The 23,161-nt window shown below is 41.1% G+C and overlaps 1 protein-coding gene across 2 annotated transcripts; it reads right to left on the minus strand.

Annotated features, from left to right (window-relative positions):
* Positions 1-67: 67 nt before the first annotated feature.
* reck (reversion-inducing-cysteine-rich protein with kazal motifs) lies at positions 68-21,149 on the minus strand. 2 transcript variants are annotated; one of them, XM_088283390.1, is made up of 21 exons: positions 20,998-21,149; positions 13,365-13,423; positions 11,755-11,829; positions 11,436-11,472; positions 11,095-11,180; positions 10,967-11,014; positions 10,800-10,833; positions 10,483-10,680; positions 10,122-10,386; positions 8,926-9,099; positions 8,504-8,716; positions 8,254-8,390; positions 7,365-7,508; positions 7,104-7,292; positions 6,503-6,625; positions 5,360-5,531; positions 4,327-4,516; positions 3,753-3,963; positions 3,595-3,668; positions 3,140-3,295; positions 68-3,034 (listed from the first exon to the last, which is right to left on the minus strand). In XM_088283390.1, exons 1-21 carry the CDS (start codon positions 21,068-21,070, stop codon positions 2,813-2,815), a joined length of 2,880 nt encoding a protein of 959 aa, XP_088139516.1. In that variant the 5' UTR covers positions 21,071-21,149; the 3' UTR covers positions 68-2,812. The 2 variants fall into 2 exon arrangements, with proteins under 2 accessions (XP_088139516.1, XP_088139517.1); XM_088283391.1 differs by lacking the exons at positions 10,800-10,833; positions 20,998-21,149 and having other exon boundaries at positions 10,483-10,661; positions 10,988-11,014; positions 13,365-13,424.
* Positions 21,150-23,161: the final 2,012 nt, after the last annotated feature.

Here is a 23,161-nt window from a genome sequence, read left to right on the forward strand (position 1 = left end):
TGCATTATGTTGAAAATAGATGCAAAACAAGACATAGAAAAATGACAGAAAGTAAATTCACCACCAATTGTTTTTCCCACCATCTTTATTTATTTTTTACTTTAGACAGAGCCATGCTGTTCTGCCACATTATATTCATTTCAGTTTTCACATCATAATAGCAACATATTTAGTCTTTCAGTCCTGAAAATTCAGCCAAGTGTGGAAAGACTTTGAGATCCATCCACATGTCGGAGAGGAAACAAGGCAGAAGCAAACTTTTTTTTTTGAAAAGTAACATAACCAATGTTGGCATGAACAAAAACATTCAGTTATGACAAACAAGACATTAACAATAATAGATAGATACAGAATACAATAATATGAGCCAGGTGAGGTTTCCCTGTTATGGAATATAAAAAAAAGATATTCTACAATGAGAATTAATTGGAAACATTACAACAATAAAGTCAACATTTTGTGATAAATAAATCCTAACATTAAAAGACCAACGTTGTAAGATAGGAATTTGTTTTTTTACATTCACTATAAAATCATGATTTTATTCCCATAAGTTTACAACTTTACTCTAAAATTCTTGACTGATTGCGCCTAAAAACACGACTTTCTTCTCAATAATTTAACACATTTTTTTTTTAAAGTAATTTTACATGATTCTCCCCATTGTGGCCCTAATACTCCTTTGTACCCTGAATTAATCTGCCTAGCACAATAATACTGGTAAAGATCGGCACATGTGTGCTGCACAGGCAGTTAGATAATGCAAATAGACACAACACAACCCGATTAAAATCACTTCATAACGATCATCATGCACAAAAAAAATAACATCAATTAAAAAAAAAAAAACCCAACATGGCACACATGATAGATATCTCAAACATTTCCGTACACTTATCAAATATAGAGAACATTCTTAACAAAAAAAAGATATTGCATTAGTAATAATACTTCATAGGACACTATTATGCAAGGCATACAGTGGAAATTTTCTCTACCCCGAGAGGAGTAGAGGTAGCGAGAAGATGATTGTCTTGTTATCAGATGGCTTCTAGTTTATACTGTCAATGTACAAATAGGTTAAATCCCTTTTAATACTTTAAGAGCTACTGGCCTCACACAAAAATGGGATGATCTTTTTTTTTTTTTTTTTTTTTTTTTTTAAACTCAGGTATGATCACACCGTAACCATCGTTGGAAAAAAATGAGAGAAAATACAATTCACCAGTAAAACATACGTCATCTGTGGTTGTAGAGCAGCTTTGCCAGGCACATAAGAACACTTTTTATTTTTCCATTTTCTCAACCATAACCCACTAGCGTCGCAAAACCTTCATGTCCCCTTCCAAAAAAAAAAAAAAATGGCTCGCGCCATCATGTCATTATCTCCTGCTCGAATCCTTATGTTCTACTTTCAGTTCCTACGGGGGAGCATAATAAGAATGGATTTCTTGTATTAAAGCAAAATTGAGTGCTCTATACCTGAGTCAGTCTCAACTAGTTTGTGGTTGAAACGAGAACAACTGGAAGATCGGCGATATCCACAAAGGGCAGCATTATTCTTAAAAAGACACAGTCATGGAAACAGGAGTTCAGAACACGAAGCGAGAGATTAAACGTATAAAGGTTCACGTCAAATGGAATACTGTATAAACCCCCCCCCCCAAAAAAAAAAAAAAAAACATGCACTCTTTGGAATTCTCAATAATTGGTGTCAACCCAAGCCTGAAATTATGTAAAAATTTGAAAATCATTTCCACGGGTATACACAGTACTGTACTGGAATTAACACAAATTTACGAGAACACATTTGGGAAATTTTTTATGCCCAAAGGCATTTTCAGCTGGGGGTGTGCTCACTTTTGTTGCCATCTTTTTTTTTTTTATAAAATATTGTATAACACTTAAACACCCAATACACACTTACCCATCACTTTGATTCTTACACAAACCGATTCATCTACACCTCCTCCTGACAGATTAGGCCATTTGTAATCCACGCATCTCTTAGAAACATCTTTGGTCATGAAAATGAAGTCTTGTGTGGAGCATGTCAGCTGGATAAAACCACTGAAATATCGATCCATCCCTTTTCAAAAGCACTTAATCGGGTTTAGGTCGCCCTGAACTTGGTCACCAGTCACTTGCAAGGCGAATCAAAATCAAAGTAATACATGTGAACTACCACACTATCAACGCTAATCGAGGTATGACTCACATTTGGATTGATAGCTGGCACTGCGAAAAACAAACAAAAAAACGCTTCGTGTACATAAGCCCTAACGGCTAATACAATTCTGACTAAACGAGTTGTCAGAGAAGAGCTTGCTGCTGGGATTTAACACTGTTCATTCGAAGCTCGATGCTTCATAAACGCACACACACACTCAAATATACAGTGTTCCACCGCAATTTGCGGAGGATTACGATCGAGCCCTGACATAAAAAGCAAAAATTAGCCACTAATAGGGCCCCCCTCTTAAGCTTTATAATTGCCTGTAAATGCCACACGATGGTAGCAAAGCACTACTTTTATGATGAGACAGCGCGATTGATCACCTGTCTGACTGAATCTCCTCCTCGCATTTCAACATAGTCGTTGGCACCGAGATAATGCAAGCGGCGGAACACTGTCCTCACAAGTCCACCATACTTTAGGAAATAACGAAGAACTCATCCACTCATAATACTGTATGTACAAAGATTTTCATATTAATAGCTTTTCCACCGTGATTGTTTTACGCGCTGGTGAGTCAATTATGATTGTCCGAAGGCGGCGCCGCGGCTTCCTTCCGCAAGATGTCTTGGTTATTTACAGATGTTGGGGGCTCAAGGCTGCAGCGACGAAGAGACCCAGGAGAAAGCACAAGATGGGGTGCGGAGGCGATAGTCGAGCACCCCCGGAGGAGTTGACGGAAGACGTTTTGGCCTCAGAGGCAACGAGAGCAGAAAGGGGAACGTGGGAGACGAGTGTTGGACTGGCGTAGTTGATGAGGGAGTCGATCTTCTCGGCTTCCTTCCTGCAGGCTTCAATCTGGAGAATGTGCATTCAACATACAGATATCAGAAATAAAAAATTGCATTCCGTATTGCGACGTGTGCGCGGGTGTGTCTGTGTGTGTGTGTGTGTGTGTGATACCTGCAAGGGCGTTGGATGCTGATCCACGGGCGCAATGAGGATCACCAGCTCGTGGTCAATACTGAGGTAGCCAAAGACGTCACACTGTGGGATGGACACGTGAAGTCGCAGGATTTGAAGGACATCGTGGACTGACACTGGCTGATTCTTATTTAGCTGTAAAAAAAAAAAAAAAAAAGTAGGAGGTCAAACAACTCTGAACGCGCTGGACCTGAGTGGAGATATAAAGATCACAGCCATTTAAAAAAGTAATGCGACATAACAACCTTCAAATGTATTCTTAAATGCCAGTGAGTGTAAATCCAAACATATACAGCAAATAATAACTGGGTATACTGGTTGATGCCACAAGATGGGGACCAAGTACTTAGAACAAAAATGTTCCCATGTTACACAAAAAACAGGAAATTGAGAAAAAAAAAAAAACAATGAAAACTGCGTTAAATCCACCAAACCTTTGAGAACGTGTTCATTTGTTCTTTGTTCCAAAGGACCTGCAGCATACTGGCACAAATCGGGCAGCATCCTCCTGAAAAAGTCAAGAATTGTTGTGATGCATCCTCCGCACTCATATCGTACGTTAACATATTTGTGAACGAGTCGAATGACTCACCTGGGGGTGTGACAGGCCGGCAGCCCGCAGGTGACAAACGTGGACATGAAATTAAACTGCAGGCAGTGTCAGCTGCCGTGCCAGAAGCGGCCCCCACAGCTTGACAGTGTCCGTCATAGTCGAGAGTCACTCGGTCCGAGTAGGCCTCGCACACCGTGTTATACGTCTCGCCGTTGTGGCCACAAACTTGCTGCCGGCTCTTGCAGGCTTCCTAGAAACGCAAACCTCAAATTAACTCACAGGCCATAACATTACGTACTACCTATGTAATTATGTCACGTATAAAAAGATGCATTCAGAGTTCAGGCTTTGCTAAAATGATAATCCTCAGTTTGAGTGCAGAAGCTCGACCAAGTACAAAAGTGCTTTTTATCCTTCCTTGCTAGTTAGCAGAATTAGCTAAACTGAGGGCTACTGGTGTTTGGTTCTCATTATTTTATTTCTCAATCATTGCCACATCATGGCAACACTCATGGCCGTGGCAGTGTGACTCCCTGTGGCTGCTTTGCTCCTTCAAGACCTGGATGACTTGTTGTGATTCATGAAACGATCAAATCTGTGGTTCTTCCCTCACCTGACAGTGGCCCAAATAGGCAAGCGTTTTCCCAGCTTGCTGTAGCTGGCACAGACTAGTGTGAATGAGTCCGTCAGTATCGCACACCGGCTCCACACTGTTCTTGTCACAGGCCAACTGCCGGCCGACGCACTCGTACTGCAGGCAGTCCAACAAGTCGCTCAGGCAAACTTGATATTTTGGGACGCACCTTAAAACACAGTTAAGTTTGACTTCAGGTGCGCAATGATTCCAGGAGAGAAATATTGACACGTTAAACACTCATCTTAAATGGTCCCACCGGATATGGGATGGAATATAAAGCTGATTGCTGGGATCAATACACACTTTCTGCGGGAGACCATTTTTGTAGTTTCTTCAAGCAACATGCAAATAAACCATGTTATGCAACCAAAGAATCCCAGCAGCTAATTTATGTGCAAACAAGAGGTGTTTTCGTGTTTCCACTCACAATAAAAGAAAACTGCTTCGAGCAGCACATGCTAGCGTACGCGCATGTTTGTGTTTTTCTTCAATCAAATCCATCCAATCATGCAGTGATGACTCCATGCATGTTCCTTTGATCGGTGTGCCAGGAAAAAGACTTTAGGGATTTTTTTTCCCCCCGGTGGGATCATAGACATCATGGGGTGTGAATGAAAGTGGTAAACCGGCATGAGGGAGTGTGAATTTAAATGAAGAATGTTTGGTTAAACTGAAAATCGTCAGCATTGAGCCGTGTGGACATCTTAACTTACCACAACGGAATCTTTTCACCGTGTATATATGTAATTGTGTAATAAATGTGTAATAATCGTAATCATTATCATGTCTTACAATTATGTCAATTTTGTAATTGTGACATGTAATTGTGTAATAAATGTGTAATAATCATAATCATTAATGAATATATATATATATATAAAAGACCCGACTTGCATCAATGCTATAAATGTCTTCATAATAAGTTTGTCTTGAGAAGTGAGGTTTCATCTATTTGTCAATGTCACGATTTGCTGAGTTTTAGCTCAGATTAGGCAGCGGCTCTACCAACCTCTGGTTTCTCTGGCAAGGTTTACTGGCGCAGGGATTGGTAAAACGGCACTGGCCGAACACAAACTGATGGTCCATGAAACCCATACAGCGAGCCACACAGGCACTTGGGTATGTGCGGCCGTTGGAAGCACACACTGGGATGAAGTGGTCTGGACAGTTACATGGAAGACCTGAGGAAAGGAAAGGAGGAAAGGAAACTGTAAATTGGGTGAATGCTATTATCGGATAAACTCTTGCAATTATAATGGGGCCGTAGATGAGTGTGTAACAATTCTGACAATCGGGGTTGGAATCTTGGCTCCGGGCTTCTTGTGTGGAGTTGGCATGTTCAGCGTGTGCTTGCGAGGGTTTTTGCTTCCCACAATCCCAAAAACATGCACGTTAGGTTAATGGTTGTTTGGCTGGCAACCTTATATAGGCTCCAGCACACATGCCACCCTAATGAGAACAAGCGGCATCAAAAATGGACGGATAAGGTCATTTTCACAGTACTCCACTCGCATTCTAAATTTATGCGTCGGCAAAATGTTATCATAGCTGCCTGAATAGATCATTTCAAGCCAGGCTTGGTTTGTTTTCCCAGATGTAAGAGTATTTACAGATTGAGGGATACCGACGACCACAACGGGATGATGGACAGGAGGCAAAGATATTTTTGTAGATGAGAGAATTGTGTTCTTTTTCGCAGGGCAGGCACAAAATATTGTTGTCCCAGTATGTGACTTGATAATGAAATGTTTGAATTTTTAATGTGATTTTTGGAACGTCTTCCCGTATACACCACCAATTACGGAACGCAGGTGAAAATACGCTCTTTTCAACGTAAAAGTCTCGTATTTCCAGCTGTCACAGTGAACCGAGGCAGACCTGATACAGATCTTGAGGCAGCGCTTTGGACAGAACAACTGGCTAGACATCAACCAAACGTACTTGGCGTGTTTATGACCTCATCTAAACCTGCGCAAGCAGATGAAGAACAAACAAACCCCACAGAGAAAATCTTGCACACAGATTTAAACCGAAATACATTCCTTGCTTTCTCTGTTGCCTTACGATTAATCTCCGCTCCTGGTACACAACAGCGTTCATATATTTCCCATTATACCTCAAGATACAGATGTAGAATATCATGTAGACACACCGGTAAAATGTAGACGATCGTCATCTGAGCTCTCAATGTTGAGACATTCTCGGTCAGAGCAGATGGGCTGGCCAGCAAAGCAGAAGCAGGTGTCGCAGTCAAGTCTGTAGGACACCCCGTGATCTGACGAAGACAAAAAAAGGTTATGGAGTCATGGCTTGGTCGTTGGTTACCTCTCCCAACTCTGACGAGAGGTAAAAGGGGAGTTGGCTATCAGGACGTGGCAAGCTCAGGTATTAGCCTTGGGTCGCTGAGGTCCTAAAATTTATATACGGCAGTGTGCTCAGAACCCGAACCGTCCTTCACCGCGAGGCGCCAACCATTGTATCCGATTTTAGGACCGTCACGGCCCAGGGGTGATACCAGACTCTGCTCTGACCTGGCCGACGATCCCCGTATTACCTCTCGTCAGAGTTGGGAGAGGCGACCGCCGTCCGAGCCAACACATCAATACCGTCTCGCTCTCATCCAATTTCTAGCATGTCAAAAGCTGTTTCCGTGACCATTTGGGTCAAGTTGGATTCCAACATAGCTGGAAAATGCCAAGTCCGTGATATTTCCCGAACGACCCCAAAAACGAAAAAGACTCAGCAGCACTTACTCATCTTCTGTCCTCCCACAATGCAAGCCTTGTTGGTGTCCACACAAGGCATCTCCACGCAGTTCTCCAGGCGACCACTGGCACCACATGTGCAGACCTCGTAGCACCCGGCCGGACCGGTGCGAGTCGGTACTTGTAAGCGAGCGTCCTGCTGCACCAGAAAGTCCGACGCCTCACCAAGTTTACATCCTGAAAACAGACCAAGTCAGAAACACGTCGGTTTGCAGAATATGCTCAGCATTGGCGTGGATGTGGCCCGACCTGGCACGCAGAGGAACGGCTGACAGTTGAGCTCGTCAAGGCAACCCTTCCTGTTGACCTGGCATACGTGGTTGCTCGGGCAAGGGTTCGGGTTGCATGGATGAAGGACCTCTTCGATAACGTTGTTTCCTAGAGAACTTGGAGCTGATGGAAGAGATAAATACAAAATCAAATAAAAAAAAATGCTCTTAAAAAAACTAAAACAAACTGAGACTATATCTTGGCCCATTCAACTTTTGGGTTTTATTTCAAATGGATTTATTTCATTACTGCTGTTTGGACGAAGGAAGGTCAAACAGTTGCTTGAGAATTGTCATTCGCAGTACTTCATTTTGCAACATTTTATGACCTTGTGTTTTTTCTTTGTCTTGCAATTGACAAATACTGGATATAAAAAAAATAAAACTAATGAACAAAACAGAAATTAAAATAAACATTTTTGTAAAAAAAATAAATAAAATAAAAAATAATAAAAATAAAAATAAATAAATAAATAAATAAGAACTAACGACGTTGAAACAGGGTTAGGGGGTCACGGTTAGACCATAGCGAAGCAGGAAGGTCAAACAATTGTTTGGGAATTATCGTTTACTTTACATTAGTTTTATGTTTTATTATGCAATACTTAGTGACCTTTTTTTCCAAAAAAAAATCTTGCACTCAAGTACTCCATGTATTTTTAAAAATAAAATAAAACTAAAACTAATAAAAACAAAACAAACTAAGAATTTTCCCCAAAAATAAAAACTAACACACTTGCTCTGAAAAAACTAAAAAAAAAAAAAAACTAAAGTCAAAACAAAGCAAACAAACTGTCTGCCGTGGAGTAGTCATCATTTAAATTCATTTCTTTCTTTGTCGGACTATTCATAGCCAGGTTTTCACTCACTGAGGTATCTGTGGAGGGGAATGCAACGTTCGGGGTCATCAATGGGCGACAGAAGCTCACATATCCTCTCAGGAGTTTGCCCCTCGTGGAAACGTCGTCTGTCCCCGCACTGGGTCAGGATTTCCACACAATCCGACCTAAACCCAAACAAATCAGACTTTTACAGCGCTTGTATTCGATAGCATCGGATAGTGAAGGTATTGCGATGGAAGTAACTTCCCACAACTGAGATTTATCAGATTGGACTTACTTGCATATGACGCTCCCCCTGGACTTGCTATGACAAGGTTTGATCTGCAGAGAGCAAGCAACCGCCTTCCACATATCCGGCAGACACTTCCTGATGTCTAGCACAGGAATGTTCATAAACGGCATCTTGATTGTTCCGTTGGACCACAGCTTGATGTCATTCATCGCTCCCTGGTCGGACTGCATGTTACAGCTGCGAAACAGCTCTGTCGGCCTGCGGACGCAGATAATAGGAGGCGTCCGTCTGTCTCCATGCAGTGTGCTAATTGGTGCTTCAAAGCTGGAGTAGCTTCTTTTCCGAAATTTTGGTTGTGCTTTGTTTATCTTGAGCGACAGTTAGTGCGTGCTTCTGCGTTTAGGTGTTGACATGCGTTGGAACCTTCATTGAAATTTTGAGTGTTTTTTTTTTTTTTGGAGTCTGACCTGTTGTTGAAGTTGGTGCAATAGGAGAGATGTTTGCACCCCAACTGGCAGGGCTCCCTGACATCGGCCAGGCAGTTGATCAACTCTGTCTCCACCGGGTTATACTCACACAACTGGTCAAAGTCTTGCCATGTTTGGCTGCCCCAGTTTGTGCTAATTTCTTGACACATGTCTCTGTCGGAGCAAAGAGAATTGAATTTTTATGCATTAAAACAGGGGTTAAAACTTTCCTTGTTTGTAGAAATGCGGCTTCAAGTCAGTCAGTCAGTCATTTACTCGTTTATTTTGCTGACACCTACCTGTACTGACCTATTGCTGAGCTGGGAAATTTGATTCTAATTTTTTTGATTTTCTCGTGATTTTATTTTATTTTTTTTATTTATTTATTTATTATTATTATTTTTTTCATTTCTTTGAAGCTTTAAATTTTTGCTAATCCTGCGGTCGTGGGTGCATAGTGTCATTTTTTTCCCCCCTCCACTGATCATTAATAAAAACACCAACAACGCAGCAATCGACATTATCGTAAATTCTTATGTGTGAACGGAAGTGCGACACACTCCGTGAATTGTGACGTTATATATCACCGTAGCCAATTAGGAAGCTCCCTGAAGCTTGGAGTTAGTAATAAGCTAAGGTTAGCGTACCTTCTTCAATTTATTCTTTTGTTTTCTATTTTGCGGCACGATGCTGCCTCTCACAGTTCATACCAGGTACTACACCCGACTTCCGGTTCCGGCGACTCTTGATTGTTAGGAATGTGTGTCGTGCACTGCGCTGGTCATCTTGTGTACACCACATGAGAGCGGAGAGAACTCAACTCAGCGAATTAAAAATATACCAGAACTGAAAATGTTAATCCAGACGAGTGCTGGACAATATTAAGATTAATTTGTCTCTATTTGCAGACAAAAACAAATGATTGGGCTCCGAAACCTTTAGGCAATAGACTGCCCACCCAAGTACAGACGGCTTGTTTGTTTGGTGGCCAATAACTGCCTGTTATTACTACTGTTGGAATCACGCGACTGGAGTCTGGTAAACATTAAGCAAAGCACAATGCGAAGAGGAGCACAAAGAGGAGCCAAACGGGGTTGGAATTGAATTTTTCTTTAGTCAGACGGCAACTCAACTCGAGCAGTCTGGCGACTTTTTGCATTTATACTTCGTCTGGTTACAATGCGAGAGGTCAGTACCTGCAGAGTGAGGTGTTGGCCTTGGAGCAGCAGTGCAGTTTGGCACAGTCCATTTTGGCAGGATGTGGGACTTCTTTTTCAGTGGGCGATGGGGGATGGGCACTTCCCAGAAAGCACTGCCACATGGGATCTTGGGGGAGAGGCTGGGAGCCGCACTCGTCAATCAAGCCCTCCATGATCTCATGCTCTGTGCTCAAGGTACGGAGGATTCGCCGGCAAGCCACTTGGCAGTGCGTCGCCTCTGCTCGGTCGCAGCAGTACAGACCTGAGAGGTGAGAGGATTGATTAGTTGGACGGGAACCAGGAAATCATCTGGGGCGGGTACATTATCTCCGGATCGTTTGGCTCAGGTGCGACGTACTGTCGATCGGGCTGCGTATCGGGTAGGATTTGGTGAAATTGCCGACGCAGCTGACCAGCTGAGTACTGTGGCTCTGGCAGTACTCTTTGACGGCGTTGATTTGAGACACGGTGGGGGTCGAGTCGGTTCTGAAGATGGCCTGACAGTACTCGCGGCAGGTGGTGTGACGACCCGCGTAGCTGCAACACGTTGAGCCCACTAGAGAACCGCGGGCAAATAATGTATCAGTCACGTATTATGGGGGGGAAATGATGCGACTCACGAGAAAAAAATAAATAAAAATGTCAACTGGAAACACTTTGAACACAGTCGCTTACTTTCATTTTTGGTGATACAGCTGTGTAGAGGATTCTGCAACAAGAAAAATGCTGTTGAGAAAATCTTGTGTTTCACACCTCCATAAGAAAATGAAATCAAATCTGAGTCAGTTACAAAAAAAAACAACAAAAAAAAACATGTGTTTGCGCATGAAACCTCGACTGACCTCCGTGACTTTTTTGCATACTTTTGTGAGGTCATTTTTGGATGATGCCTGCAAAAAAGAAAGCACCGGATAACATTGTATCCGGAAAAACAAAGTTTCGACACGATTTTATTTACGATTCTACATACCTGTCTGCATTCCCTGCGACACTCAGATGAGATAGCGAGCTCACAGCAACCGAGTCCGACCCAGCTGTCGGACTTTCTTGATACTCCTTAAGACAAAGCAAAAACCAAAAGAAGAAATATTCACAAATTTTAATGACGGGATGGAAGTCTTTTAAAGAGTTTATTACTTGCAAACGGTTTGAAGCTGGAAAGTGGTGTACTCTTTTTATGAGTGCAAAAGATGCTCCGGAAAGATAGCGCTTACCATGAATTATGAGTAAATACACTTGTATCAAAGGCCAAAATTGTTCATATGCAAATAGTGCTTTGACGCTTTCGTCTTCAATGTAATATTATCTTACCTGGTAGTGTCGAGTTGATGCAAACCCACAGCTCATTCTACAGTAAAAACAGAATAATAATTAGTGTTGTAATGTCAGCTAATACGTTTTTTTTTTTTCAGGTTGTCTTTCATTCCCAAGACCAATCGAAAAAAAAATACATATAATTTTAAATGAAAATGATCAAAAGCATTACAACAAAACACAGTATTTAGAAAATAAAACATGAACAAGCTTTATTTTTTTCATTTTTCTCACGTTCGGCGGGCCGGATTAAAACGTTTAACGGGCCACATGTGGCCCCCGGGCCGCAGTTTGCTCACGCCTGGATTGGACTCACCATTGACTCAGGACAGTAACTCGGCAACCTCTGCAGGAGATGCTTTAAACGAGACTCACTCTTTATCGTGGCGAGCTGCAGGAAAAGAAAAGAGGAATAAAAATACGGATCAGCACAAGAATGGCTCGGCAGAACGTTTGACAGGTGTCTTCGTATAAATGGAAGTATTGGACACATTTTTTTTTCAAGACACGCCAAAGTGCGTCGCATTTCTGCCTCACTCCAAGTCAGGCACGTCTTATTAGGCAAAAGCTTGTTCCTTTCCAAGAAGAGTTGTTTTTAGAAATTACATGGAAAGCAAAGATGGTAATGTGATAAATAATCATGTGACATCTTTGCCGCTTTTGTTGAAAACCTGGCAAATGGCTCTTTTGGTATATCTGACTGTCTGGAGCAGAAAAGAAAAGAGAGTTGAACCACAAACCACAATTTTTTTTTCTCCTTCGGTTGATTTATTTTATATGAGCAAAAAACTCAAACTAAAACAGGACTTGAATTCGCAAATCCCCGTCTTGTGAATTTCAGCCCATTTGTTTACAAGTTGAAATGTCCGTGACTTCAACGATCTACTACAGCAACAAAAGGAAAAATAAAAGAGCACAGCAATGTATTAATTTATTCGAAAAGACAAAGCCTTCCTTATGGCACAAAGTGCAGCTTGCTTTGAGGTGCGTTTCAAAACCGATGGCTGCTTTCATTAGAGCGGATAGCAAATAGTGCATGTCTGAGAAAAAAATAAATAAATTAAGAAGCGCCATCAATGGCTGGCAATCATCAAGACAAAAAAAAAAAAACCCACTTGAGACTGATGTTTTATTCTTCGTTCTTTTTTTTGTTTCAAGCTGTATCAGATTCACTTGTTTAACTTGTTTACTCCCATTGACGGCTAAAAACGTCAATTTTTTATTTATTTATTTTTTTTACTCGGCCGATAGTGAATTAGTTGAGGGTTATTTAAAATGTTGCTTTCAGTACATTACAAATCATCATTCCTGTTGTTGAATCAGCCCTTTGATTTATTCATGTTCTAAATATAGCCAAATGGGGGTAAACAGGCTCAAGCGGAGCTTTCATTCGCCGTCAAAACAGAACTGTTGATAAGAATGTGTGAGGTCAGCACTTTGCCCCACTTCCAAACAGCGCGATGTGACCGCACTTGTAAAAGACCATCGTCCTTCATTCTCCATCTTTTTTGATCCTCGTCTCATTTCTTTCTCCTGTTTCTCTTTTTAATGGCGTTTGTGAAAACACGCGAGAAAGCCACCCCCTCAACACCTTCCACTTCAAGAGCATGAATTAGCCTCGGCCTGTTTGCTGGTTGGCGCGCAAAAAAAAAAAAAAAAAAAAAAGAGCATTCTTTGCCGCTTCATTTCATCATGTCCTGTTTTGTTCAGGAGGCCACGGTGGCCGCTTCAGAATGGGACATTGTGTCACCTGCTCCTAATTGAAGCGGGGTGAGAGAGAATTTTTACTCTGCACTTCAATGAGTATAAAATACCAAAAAAAAAAACAAAACAACTTTACACCACCCTTCCCTTTTCAAAAGCCTCTATTCATGGTCCAACGAACAGGCTGAGGAATGGAATCGTATGTCGTGTTTCAATTCCTACCTGATCACAAGCTTCTTTACAAGGGGAGAACTCGGCAGCATGGTGGCAACAGGAGGGATCTGTAAGCGTACACACACAGACTTGGCATTTACAATAAAAACGTACTGACAGGAGAACTGAAGCTTAGTGCTGCTCTGTTTACAGACGGGATCTCGGTTTCTTTGACTTTCTCAGCACGAAGGCCCATATTAGAAACACGGCTCAGATCGTCTTCGGGGCTGGATGTTACTAAAATACACCCATGCATTAAAATAATAAATTGATGAGTAGATCCGATATTTTCATCATATAGGCAACTATCTAATACAAAAATAATACATAATAGCTTGATGGGTTGTTTTTCATGTAAAAAAATAAATAAATAAATAAAATAACCTCTTGACTCACAGAACATGTGAAACAAACACACAGAAGCAAATGAGGGTGTGTTTTGTGGCAAGAGAGGTCCAAACCACAGCACGGCCCAAGGTTCCAGTAAACGTCTTGGCTCCATTTGCTGTCGACAAACTTCTCCCGCCCGCACACTTTAGCGCAGTAGTGATGTTGGACTAGACGGGGCATTTAGCTGCTCTCGAGCTGTTACTCATTTTGACAGGTGAACAGTCCAAACCACGCAAACGACAAAATGATCAACAATGAGTTCAAGGAAGCTTAAAACATTTTCTTATAGTCCAATGAAAAGACGGTTAAACTTTATTCCCCCCCCCCCCCAAAAAAAAAGATCTGTTTGGCGCAAACACAACAGTTCTCACCAAACGAACACCATACATCCAGTGAAGCATGGTGATGACAGCACCATGCTTTGGGTCTGTTTCGTAATAAGCTGGAACTTATTTGGAAATTATAAACAGTTCCAAATGCCAGTCAGAGTGAACACAAAACCTTCAGAAAAGCAGCAACAACAAAAAAATGCCAGGTAAAGCCTTCTAGAACAACTTGATTGATCAAAGGTACTTTAAATGGTGACAGTTCTGAGTTGACGCACAATGAGGTTGAATGTGATTGGTTAATTCTGAACACATTGCATTTATGAGAGCTTGACATTTTTTTCAACCAGTGAATATATATACATACTGTATGATAATCGTTTTTTTACAATTATGTCAATTTTGTAATTGTGAGTTGTAATCGAGTAATGAATGTGTAATAATCGTAACCGTTAATGAATTCCGATTCATTGCACAGCACTAATATATAGATATATTAGCTACATTAGATACATTTATATATGTTAGATATATTTATTTAAATGATTTCTTTATTTTAGCTGGTCTTATTTATTTATTTTTTTTACATCACAAAAAGATGCCATTTAACCAGGGGTGTGTAAACTTTTTATACCCACTATAGAGCTATCTTGAAATGTCCCTATTTTCCAAACACTGAAAATGTTTATATTACAACACAAAAGTATTTTTGACCAACTGTCAAGAATTTAAGCACGGCAGCAAAAATGAGCATAACATGGACACATATGCATTTCCATATAAGGTGCTATAGTTCCCATTTTCATCTGTTAGCGCCAAGACTTTTGTTTCCTTGTGACCAATTCTGGCAGGCATTAAAAGACATCAAAGAAAGTGAGTGTACTTGACAGGCGAGACATTGATAGAAACCATCACACCCACTTATCAGTGTGTTTTTGTGTATTGATAAAAACACTCGTGGCGCCATTTCGGTGTGTTGGCGAGAGGGGGGAAAAAATTTTTGTTGGTGTGTCCTCAGCTGCTTGACACGGGATTCTGGATTCCATCAGCAGGTCCAGTTGTCTTTGATGCTTTAAGGAGGAGCAGACTTCCACTGTATGTGATTTGTGGACGCAGTGTGTGATTTAGAGCGAAGGAGAATGGTGCCCATTCTGAAGAGCCCTCTTTAAAAATCGACTTGAAAGATGCTTGCGGGATGTTGCAAATATAACGATTGTACAAAAAAAATGTGGTCAGAGGAGGTGTAGATACAGAGCAGTGTTTAAAATAAATCTGATCACTCAAACGGGTCCCCAGTCAAAAGTTCAAACCTGTTCTGTTCACTTTGAAATGTCGCTACATCTTTGCCCCCGCAATTTTTATTTTATCCCTTTTTGTCCCGCTACCGCCGAGAATAAAGCGAAATAAATGGAGTTGAACGCCTGCATGTTCAGTAAACTTGACTTTGTTATTGTGTCCGTGCTGTTTCTGTCATAAAATCCATTTTGGAAACCACAACTGAGAGTTCATAACTGCTCGTTCAAACAATGGCAAGCGACAATTATACTGGAGGGCGGGCGAAGGATGAAGGAGGCCATTCAGTCATGTCAAATATGAGGCCTCTTGCTTGCTGCTAATGAGCCCTGGCCCCATTTTTGCTTCGGCATACATTAGGGACAAGCACCCACCCTTCAGCAACACTCTCACATTCACGGTCAGTGCAATGAACGCCGGCGCTCGTGACCGACCAATCACTGTGAAGCCAACTTTGATGAAAAGATAATAGAACGGAAAATACGCAACTCACACCTTAATCCCAAATTGAGGGTGATATCAGCATGAGCTTTGACATCTCTGCAGGGGCAACATGTGGTCCAAGTGTGGAGTTTAGACAAATCACTGGATCCCGGGCCCCCCCGGGTGTAGCTTATCTGAGTGTGTACATTTAGGGGGGGGGGGTGTTTGGGAGAAACGAAGCTGGATGGGGTGGGCTGAAACAACAATGGCAGAAGATTTTACTAAACGGTCTTAGTTTGTGTAAATCAACAATGTCTTTGTTTAAATTTCACAATGGGGGTCACATTAACTTTATTTATGTTTCGGCGACTGTTGAACTTATTGAGTTGAAATGAGGACAAACCAAACCATTTCTGCATGCTGAGTTCTTCAGATTTAAAATAACAACACATTTTAACATTTTATAAATTTGATTGTTTTAGGTTTTGTGCCATTTTAAAATCATGGTAAATGTTCAGACGTTTTTTTTTTTTTTAAATCTCGCTGGCATCCACGGCAATCACAGAATGATACGTTTGCGCTAGCCACCATCTCGTTTTGTCCACAGTGACCAGAAGTGGGGCTGCCATTGCCGAAATATCGTCTAATTACTGTATTTTACGGACTATAAGTCGCCATTTTTTCCCCTAGATTTTGAACCATGCGGCTAATACAACGGTGCGGCTTTTCTGTGGATTTTTCTTTCGCCACTAGGGGCGCTCTATCGTTCAGAAAATACGCTGAATAAATCCCGTTTTTTTTTTTTTTTACTTTTTTTTTTCTCTTGGGTCTTTTCTTTTTCTTTTGTTTTTTTCTCCCCAACATACACGTTCACACAATAACGCCAGCGGCAGCAGAGACGCTATCCTAACATTCTGCTTCCTGCATTCCTAAGATCCGCAGCAGACTCTCGGGGGGGAAGATTTTAATGGATGGGGGTCCAAGGTCACTTCCTGTGAATTGATTAATTATGAATGGCCATGAGGGGCTGGGTATTGTCTGGTCAAAAGAGTGTGCAGGAAATAAGAGACAAAGTCGAAATTCACGTTTTACTTGTTTTGTGTTTTTTGTCTGTCACCATTTTCTTGTGTCTGCCAATCAGCTCCCTCCAGCTGCTCGCGGCTTGCTCAGGTGTGCCTCGTTGTCTCGTCAGTTTGCTTGTATTTAGTTCCCTGGTTTCTTTCAGTCCTTGTCAGTTGGTTGTTGGTGTCAGTCAGTGATGTTTCCTTTTGTGATGAGTGTATTCCTTGAGTTTCTTTGCTACTTTGACTTTGAACCTTGCTTTTTTTTTCTCTTTACTCCAGCACTCGATCTAGACACATTGCTTGTGTCATATCTCCTAAATCTCCAGTTTAATGAATGAATTGGTCAAATCAGGGCAAATAAAACAATGTTGTTCATGCCAGGTTTGCCCGAAGTGATTTGAGCATTTTAAGGATCGAAATAATTAAAAATTATTGGGCTTGTCACTATTGAATCTTTTTAGAATCAATCATCTCGTCAACTATTCCATCGACGACTCAAGTAATCCATATCAGTGGTCCCTAACCGGGCTGCACCGTTGAAAGAAAAATCGCAGTAACCCTTGATGCATGCCAAGATACTAATATCGGTCATGTTCGGCTGATATTAAACTTACAATCTATAAAAATGAGTAAAAAACAAACCATGTACAAATTCAGAAAAGAAGAGCTGAGGAGAGCACGTCACTGGGCATAGAATCAAGTTTTCTGTTTACTGTAACAACAGGCATCCAGTGTCAAGATTGATGTGCCACATATCACACCACCATGAATAAGAGTCATCCTCCGACTACAGCCCATTCATGCCACGGCATTACATCAACGTTGCACCAAACCAAGCATCCACAGCAAGCAGCAATCGCTTTGGCCTGTGAAGATCCAAAATATTTCTCCAAAAATCAAAAGCAGCTGCATCATACGCATTGCTGTTTTGTTTTCGTGGTGAAATCTTACTTCCAGTATCTCTTAAAAAAAAAAACTTCAATACGGATGATAGTCCCGGTGGTTCTGTTTGGATCTGGGCTCCATGAGTAACAACTAGTCGGGTCCTCAGCCAACCAGCTGTGGACAGTTAAAGATCAATAGAGAAAAAAAAAAAACAAAGGAGGTGTCCGCATTAACGAGCCAATTGCCTGTTTGCTGAGAACAGCTGTTTGATAATGTGCAATAACATGATAACGAAGGGTTTAAAGGAATAAGCCGGAAGACCTCCACTTGTTTATCTTTTATTTTAGCTAATAACTATACGGTCAATGGAGATGTTAAACTAACTTTTTTTTTTTTTACAGTAACGCTTTGTTTATTGTGGGGGACACCATACACATGTATATTAACCCCCCCCCCACCCAAATTTTTAACCTATGCTCAATAATTGTTTTAAATCATTCTTTTTTTTTTTTTTCACCGCAAATGCCTGCGTCACCTAATAACATGATATGGTGACAATATGCAACACGGTTTTCACATTACGGCCATTCTGAGGGAAACCATAAGTACTACGTGACCCAAATGGGTTTGACAGCTCTGCTAAAATAGTCACGGAAAAACTGCAGAATCAACAACAGAAAAGAAAAATAGCATCATATGAATTGTTTTAAGCAACAAAGAAAACCGAGTGATTATTTTTCTAGCCTCTTGGGCTGTATGTTGTTGTAGAATACGGACCATATATTTAGCTTTCACTCAACCGCAGTTTTGGCAATGTCAGACAAAAAAATTTAAATGAAAATGAACAAAAGCGTTACAACAAAATATCTGTCTTTGACACACCATTTTATTTAGAAAATAAAAAATTTACAAGCTTAATTCATTTAATTTTTTTCAAGTTTGGCGGGCCGGATTAAAACATTTAACGGGCCGCATGTGGCCCCCGGGCCGTAGTTTGCCCACACCTGGGTTAGGACCAAGTCCATCTGACTTTGGGCATAAATTGGGCTAACACCTTGGACTGCTCACCCCTCAATCACATGACACAAACTAACAAAGAACCAAGCACACTCACAATCGCAAGCCTGAGTCTACAGCGAAAAGCAACACAAGCACAGAGAGAACATGCAAACTCCTCGCAGGAGGGGAACGAGGCAGAGATTGGAACCTCTCGCCTGGGAGGCAGACGTGCTAACCACTAGGTCACCGTACGGCGCAAAAACAACATTTCATACTCAATTCAACAATCACTGAAGTGAAAGACGGCCAAGAAACTCCGCGCCAAAGCGCCACTTTAATCTTATGTTCTGAAAACTATCATTTTCTTTGCAGGATCGGAGCCCATTCCTGATTACAGTGGACACGGAAAAGAAAAAGGGCAGCCCTCACCCCACCTCCCCCACTTTTCCAACTCCTTCTCCACCCCTTCTGCTTTGAGGAGCCAAATTGGTTCCAGATGCATTCTCTCACGGCTTGCCTCCACAACAAAATCTCAAACATGAAAGACATGACGGGGGGAAAAAGTTTCGCCAAACTCAATCAAGGGAGAAAAAAAATGCAAGGAATTCTGACGTCAAATGAGGAAGAGCGGCAATGTGTGAATGTCTTTCGCAATGCTTGCTGATCACTTAACCATATGCTGATGTTAATTGTGGAGAGCTTCTGAGCCTTCTATTGACTTCACCAAGGCCTCTCGATATGGTAGACAATGTGCACCCCAAATGAGGATCTAAGAGCCGTGTTACTTTCATGTTTCGGGCAGATGTGTGAATGAAGGAAAAAAAAAAGAGAGAAAGAGATTCAAAGTGATAGCCACAGCAAATCCACATCCTTACCCCATGTGGACTTGCACTTCAAAGAAATACACGTTCTAATAATGTAGATGGGACCTCTAAAAGCTCACTTGCAAACCGGACGCACATTTGAATAAAATGGCAGCGCAAAAAAAGGTGTTGAGGAGCACACCTTCCAGAGAAATAATGTTAGGCCGGGTCCTGACCCGGAATTAGGTTCAATTTAAAGCCAGAGCCCCAATACACACCTCGGTGTTTGTCTGTCTTGACAAGTACTTGAGAATGAACCTAATTACCAAACTTAAAAGGACAGCAGAGCAACCAAATTCAATTATATATTCATGACATCGGTATAATTTACCATGTTGTGAGCCTCTTAAAATAAAGGCCTCTGTTATATTTGGCGCAAAATATTTTTTTAAATTAAAATTATAAATGTTAAATTCTGGTAAATATTTACTACATTTACTATTTGCTAAGTAGTTATGGATGCCAGCTAACTGTCCCATAAGATTATGCTAGCTACTGTGCAAACATAATTAGAAATACATTTTATGACACCACCAGTGCCACACGAAAATCACTGAATCAAATAATGACACTGTGCATAATGTTTTAATGTCTAAACCTTTTTTTCCTTGAATCTGGAAAAGTACTTTTAAAATACAGTTCAGTTGTATTTAATTTAATTTTAAATCAAATAAATGTGCATTTAAAGATTTAGAACTATTTGTCTATAAACAATTATTTTTACAACCGGTGTGTGATTCATTTTAACCATAAAGTAAATTTATTGTCTTACACTTTTTGCACAGTGTTAACGTTCAAAATGTTATAGCTCACATTAAAAATACTCTTGAACACTTGCGCCTACTACGCCACTGTATTTTATCGTAGCCATTATGGTGGCGAGCCAGTTTGGAAATGAAACTTACGTATTGTATGTTCTCGGGGAACAGTAGCTAACAAATGCATTATTAACACCATATTTAACACCCAGTTGTGGCGCTAAAACCCCCGAAAATAGCGATACGTCAATATATGGTTTATGTCGCGCTATAATCCAACATGAGCCGCAACGGTTCCGTTATTCAAACTCAAATCACCGGATGAGTACTTAAAACACTCTTCCAACTCTATAGCTGCAAAAATATCCTCAAATGTGCTCTTCGATCGCGATAATTCACACTCGGATGCATTTGGTTTGTAAATAGTTAAAAACGAGCGCATAGCAAACTGGCCAACAGGATGTCAGCTGTCACTAAATGGCCAACAACAAACTTTGAACAAGTTAACACTCACGCTGTAAACATTTTCTTTTTTGTTCCTAGCGAATGTCAGGAAATAGGCGGAGAATGGGAATAACTTGACAAATGACTTCGGTCGTGTTGAGCAATAAGTCATAGAGGAACATTTGAACAAGACTCACCCTGAGCTTGGAGCGGCTGGAGGTAAAAGTTTGCGGCGAAGAGGAAGCCGATTATCTGCAAACACACACGCATCTTATTGAAATCCTAAAGTGCATCGTGGACGAGAAGACATGGAGAACACTGAAGCTGTGACATGGTCCATGAACCTCTCTTTCTCTCGCTCGCTCTCCCTCTCCCCCCCCCCCTCCTCCCCAAAAAAAAACGCTCCCCCTCCTCCCTCTCTCGCTCCATGGAACATGCGCAGATCGAAAAAGGTTGACTCGGTTTGGGCCGCCCGATTTTACACACAAGGAAATAATAATTATAATTCATCATTTAAAAATTGAAATGCCTCGTCACCGTTGTTAGTTACCATTCTTCGTCACGTTGTAATACAAACAAACAAAAAAAAAGTTCGAATTCAGCTGCCTTAAGTAAAGAAGTACAAATTTGTACTTAAAGTAAGTGCACATCACTGCGTAAGTAGCTGCAAATTTCTGTTAAATTTGATCTTTTCCACATTTGCATTTTCACTTCTGGAGACAGCACTTCATCACTAAGTCTTTTTGCCATCTTTGTTTACAAATCGATCGCTATAATGTGCGCAAACAAATATTCTGATAATCCCGATTTTAGGATAGTGGAATGACCAGAAGCCAATATTTGACAGGGAAAGTGAGGTGGGGGCGGGGCGGGCGAGGGGGGGGGGGTCATGAGTTTCCAAGTGTGTCGCCTCATTGTCCCCCTTAATAACCGTGTCGGCTGAGCCGGGGGGGCTTTTTGTGCCACATAGAATTGAGCAGCAGGCAAATCTGTGTCCAATGAGACGCCCCCCTTTTGTGAAGGGTCAAAGGTCAGCGTGAGGAGGATGTCAAGGGCTAGACTCAGCACATTGGCTCCATGTGAGGAGGCTGCATCATGTCAACAAGCAAGACTGGTGAAGGAGGGTCCAGGAAAGAGTTGAAGAAAGTCAAAGATGTCATAAATCTATGTGATTGATTTTTTATACACCAACGCTATTGTCACAATTTTTTTCGGCAATTTATTAAATATAGCTCCGGCAAACACACGCCCCGCGTCACCATCTCACCGACTACAATCAAGGAAAAAAAAAAAAAAAAAAACCTGCTGAAGAGAGAGTCTCTTGTTTGCTCTTGAATGTACAATGCGAACCCTGAAGCCAGTTGCACCATTGCGGTCTTTCTGCCCAATTGAGCCGCAGATCCAACATAAAGGTTCATTGTCCTCGCAGATGTGGTTAGACAACATCAACGATTCACTGTTGTCTTGTTTTGTTTTGTTCCCCATCAGGCCTGTTGCTGAATCCACTAATGAGATTTTATAATAATTACTATTACTGTGTGTGCGAATAAAGACGTGCTTGTGCCAATATTTCTTATTATTATTATTATTATATTATTATGTTATTATGTTCCACTAGACCAAGGGTGTGCAAACTTTTTGATTGGCGGGCCACAATGGGTTCTAAAATTTGACAGAGGGGCCGGACCACGAGCAGATGGATGGAGTGTTTTGGTCACCTCACCTCAACGGAGAAAAAAATTTTCATTTTAAATGAAAGTGAAAAAAAGCATTACAACAATATATATGTCTTTGAAAAACCACCGTATCTAGAAAATAAAACGTTTACAAGGTTTATTCATTTAATTTTTTTCAAGTTCAGCGGGCCGGATTAAAGCGTTTAAAGGGCCGCATGTGGCCCCCGGGCCGTAGTTTGCCCACACCCGCACTAGACTGTATTTACCTGCAAAACATGAACAAACCAAACAGTATGCCTGAGGGGGGGGGGGTGTCAACTGAACAAAATTAAAATATTATAAAACAATTAAATGTGCTTAAATTGATTTCTTGTGACAAGCGTTAAGGGACTAAACACAAGTTATTTTAATTATTTATTTAATTACTAATTGGCTATCTGAATTGGCATAAAAAAAAAAATCCGCATTGGTCAAGCCCTACTTTGGTTTTGGTTACATCATTCGAATTTGTGCCGCGTGTTCATCAGCCCGACCTCCTTTTATTTGTTTCGTCCTAACTGGCATCTTGTCTCATCGTGGCGAGTAAAGGCTTGCTCAAAAACCTTCCTCACACGCTTTTGATGACAGACGCCGCATCGGACATGTTCCCATTCCTACATTGCAGCAACTTTTTTTTTGTTTATGT

Source organism: Idiotropiscis lumnitzeri, chromosome 19 (assembly GCF_059441095.1).
Source record: "Idiotropiscis lumnitzeri isolate Australia: NSW breed Sydney's pygmy pipehorse chromosome 19, RoL_Ilum_1.0, whole genome shotgun sequence".
Lineage (NCBI taxonomy): Eukaryota > Metazoa > Chordata > Actinopteri > Syngnathiformes > Syngnathidae > Idiotropiscis > Idiotropiscis lumnitzeri.

What these genes read in the sequence shown, in the direction of transcription:
- reck (XM_088283390.1), bottom strand. Translation starts at nt 21,070, where the DNA reads ATGCGTGTGTGTTTGCAGATAATCGGCTTCCTCTTCGCCGCAAACTTT. An exon ending in CTGTATCACCAAAAATGAAA is followed by an intron (nt 10,681 to 10,799) that starts GTAAGCGACTGT and finishes GCGGTTCTCTAG; the next exon opens with TGGGCTCAACGTGTTGCAGC. An exon ending in TCCCCTCCACAGATACCTCA is followed by an intron (nt 7,509 to 8,253) that starts GTGAGTGAAAAC and finishes CTCTTCCATCAG; the next exon opens with CTCCAAGTTCTCTAGGAAAC.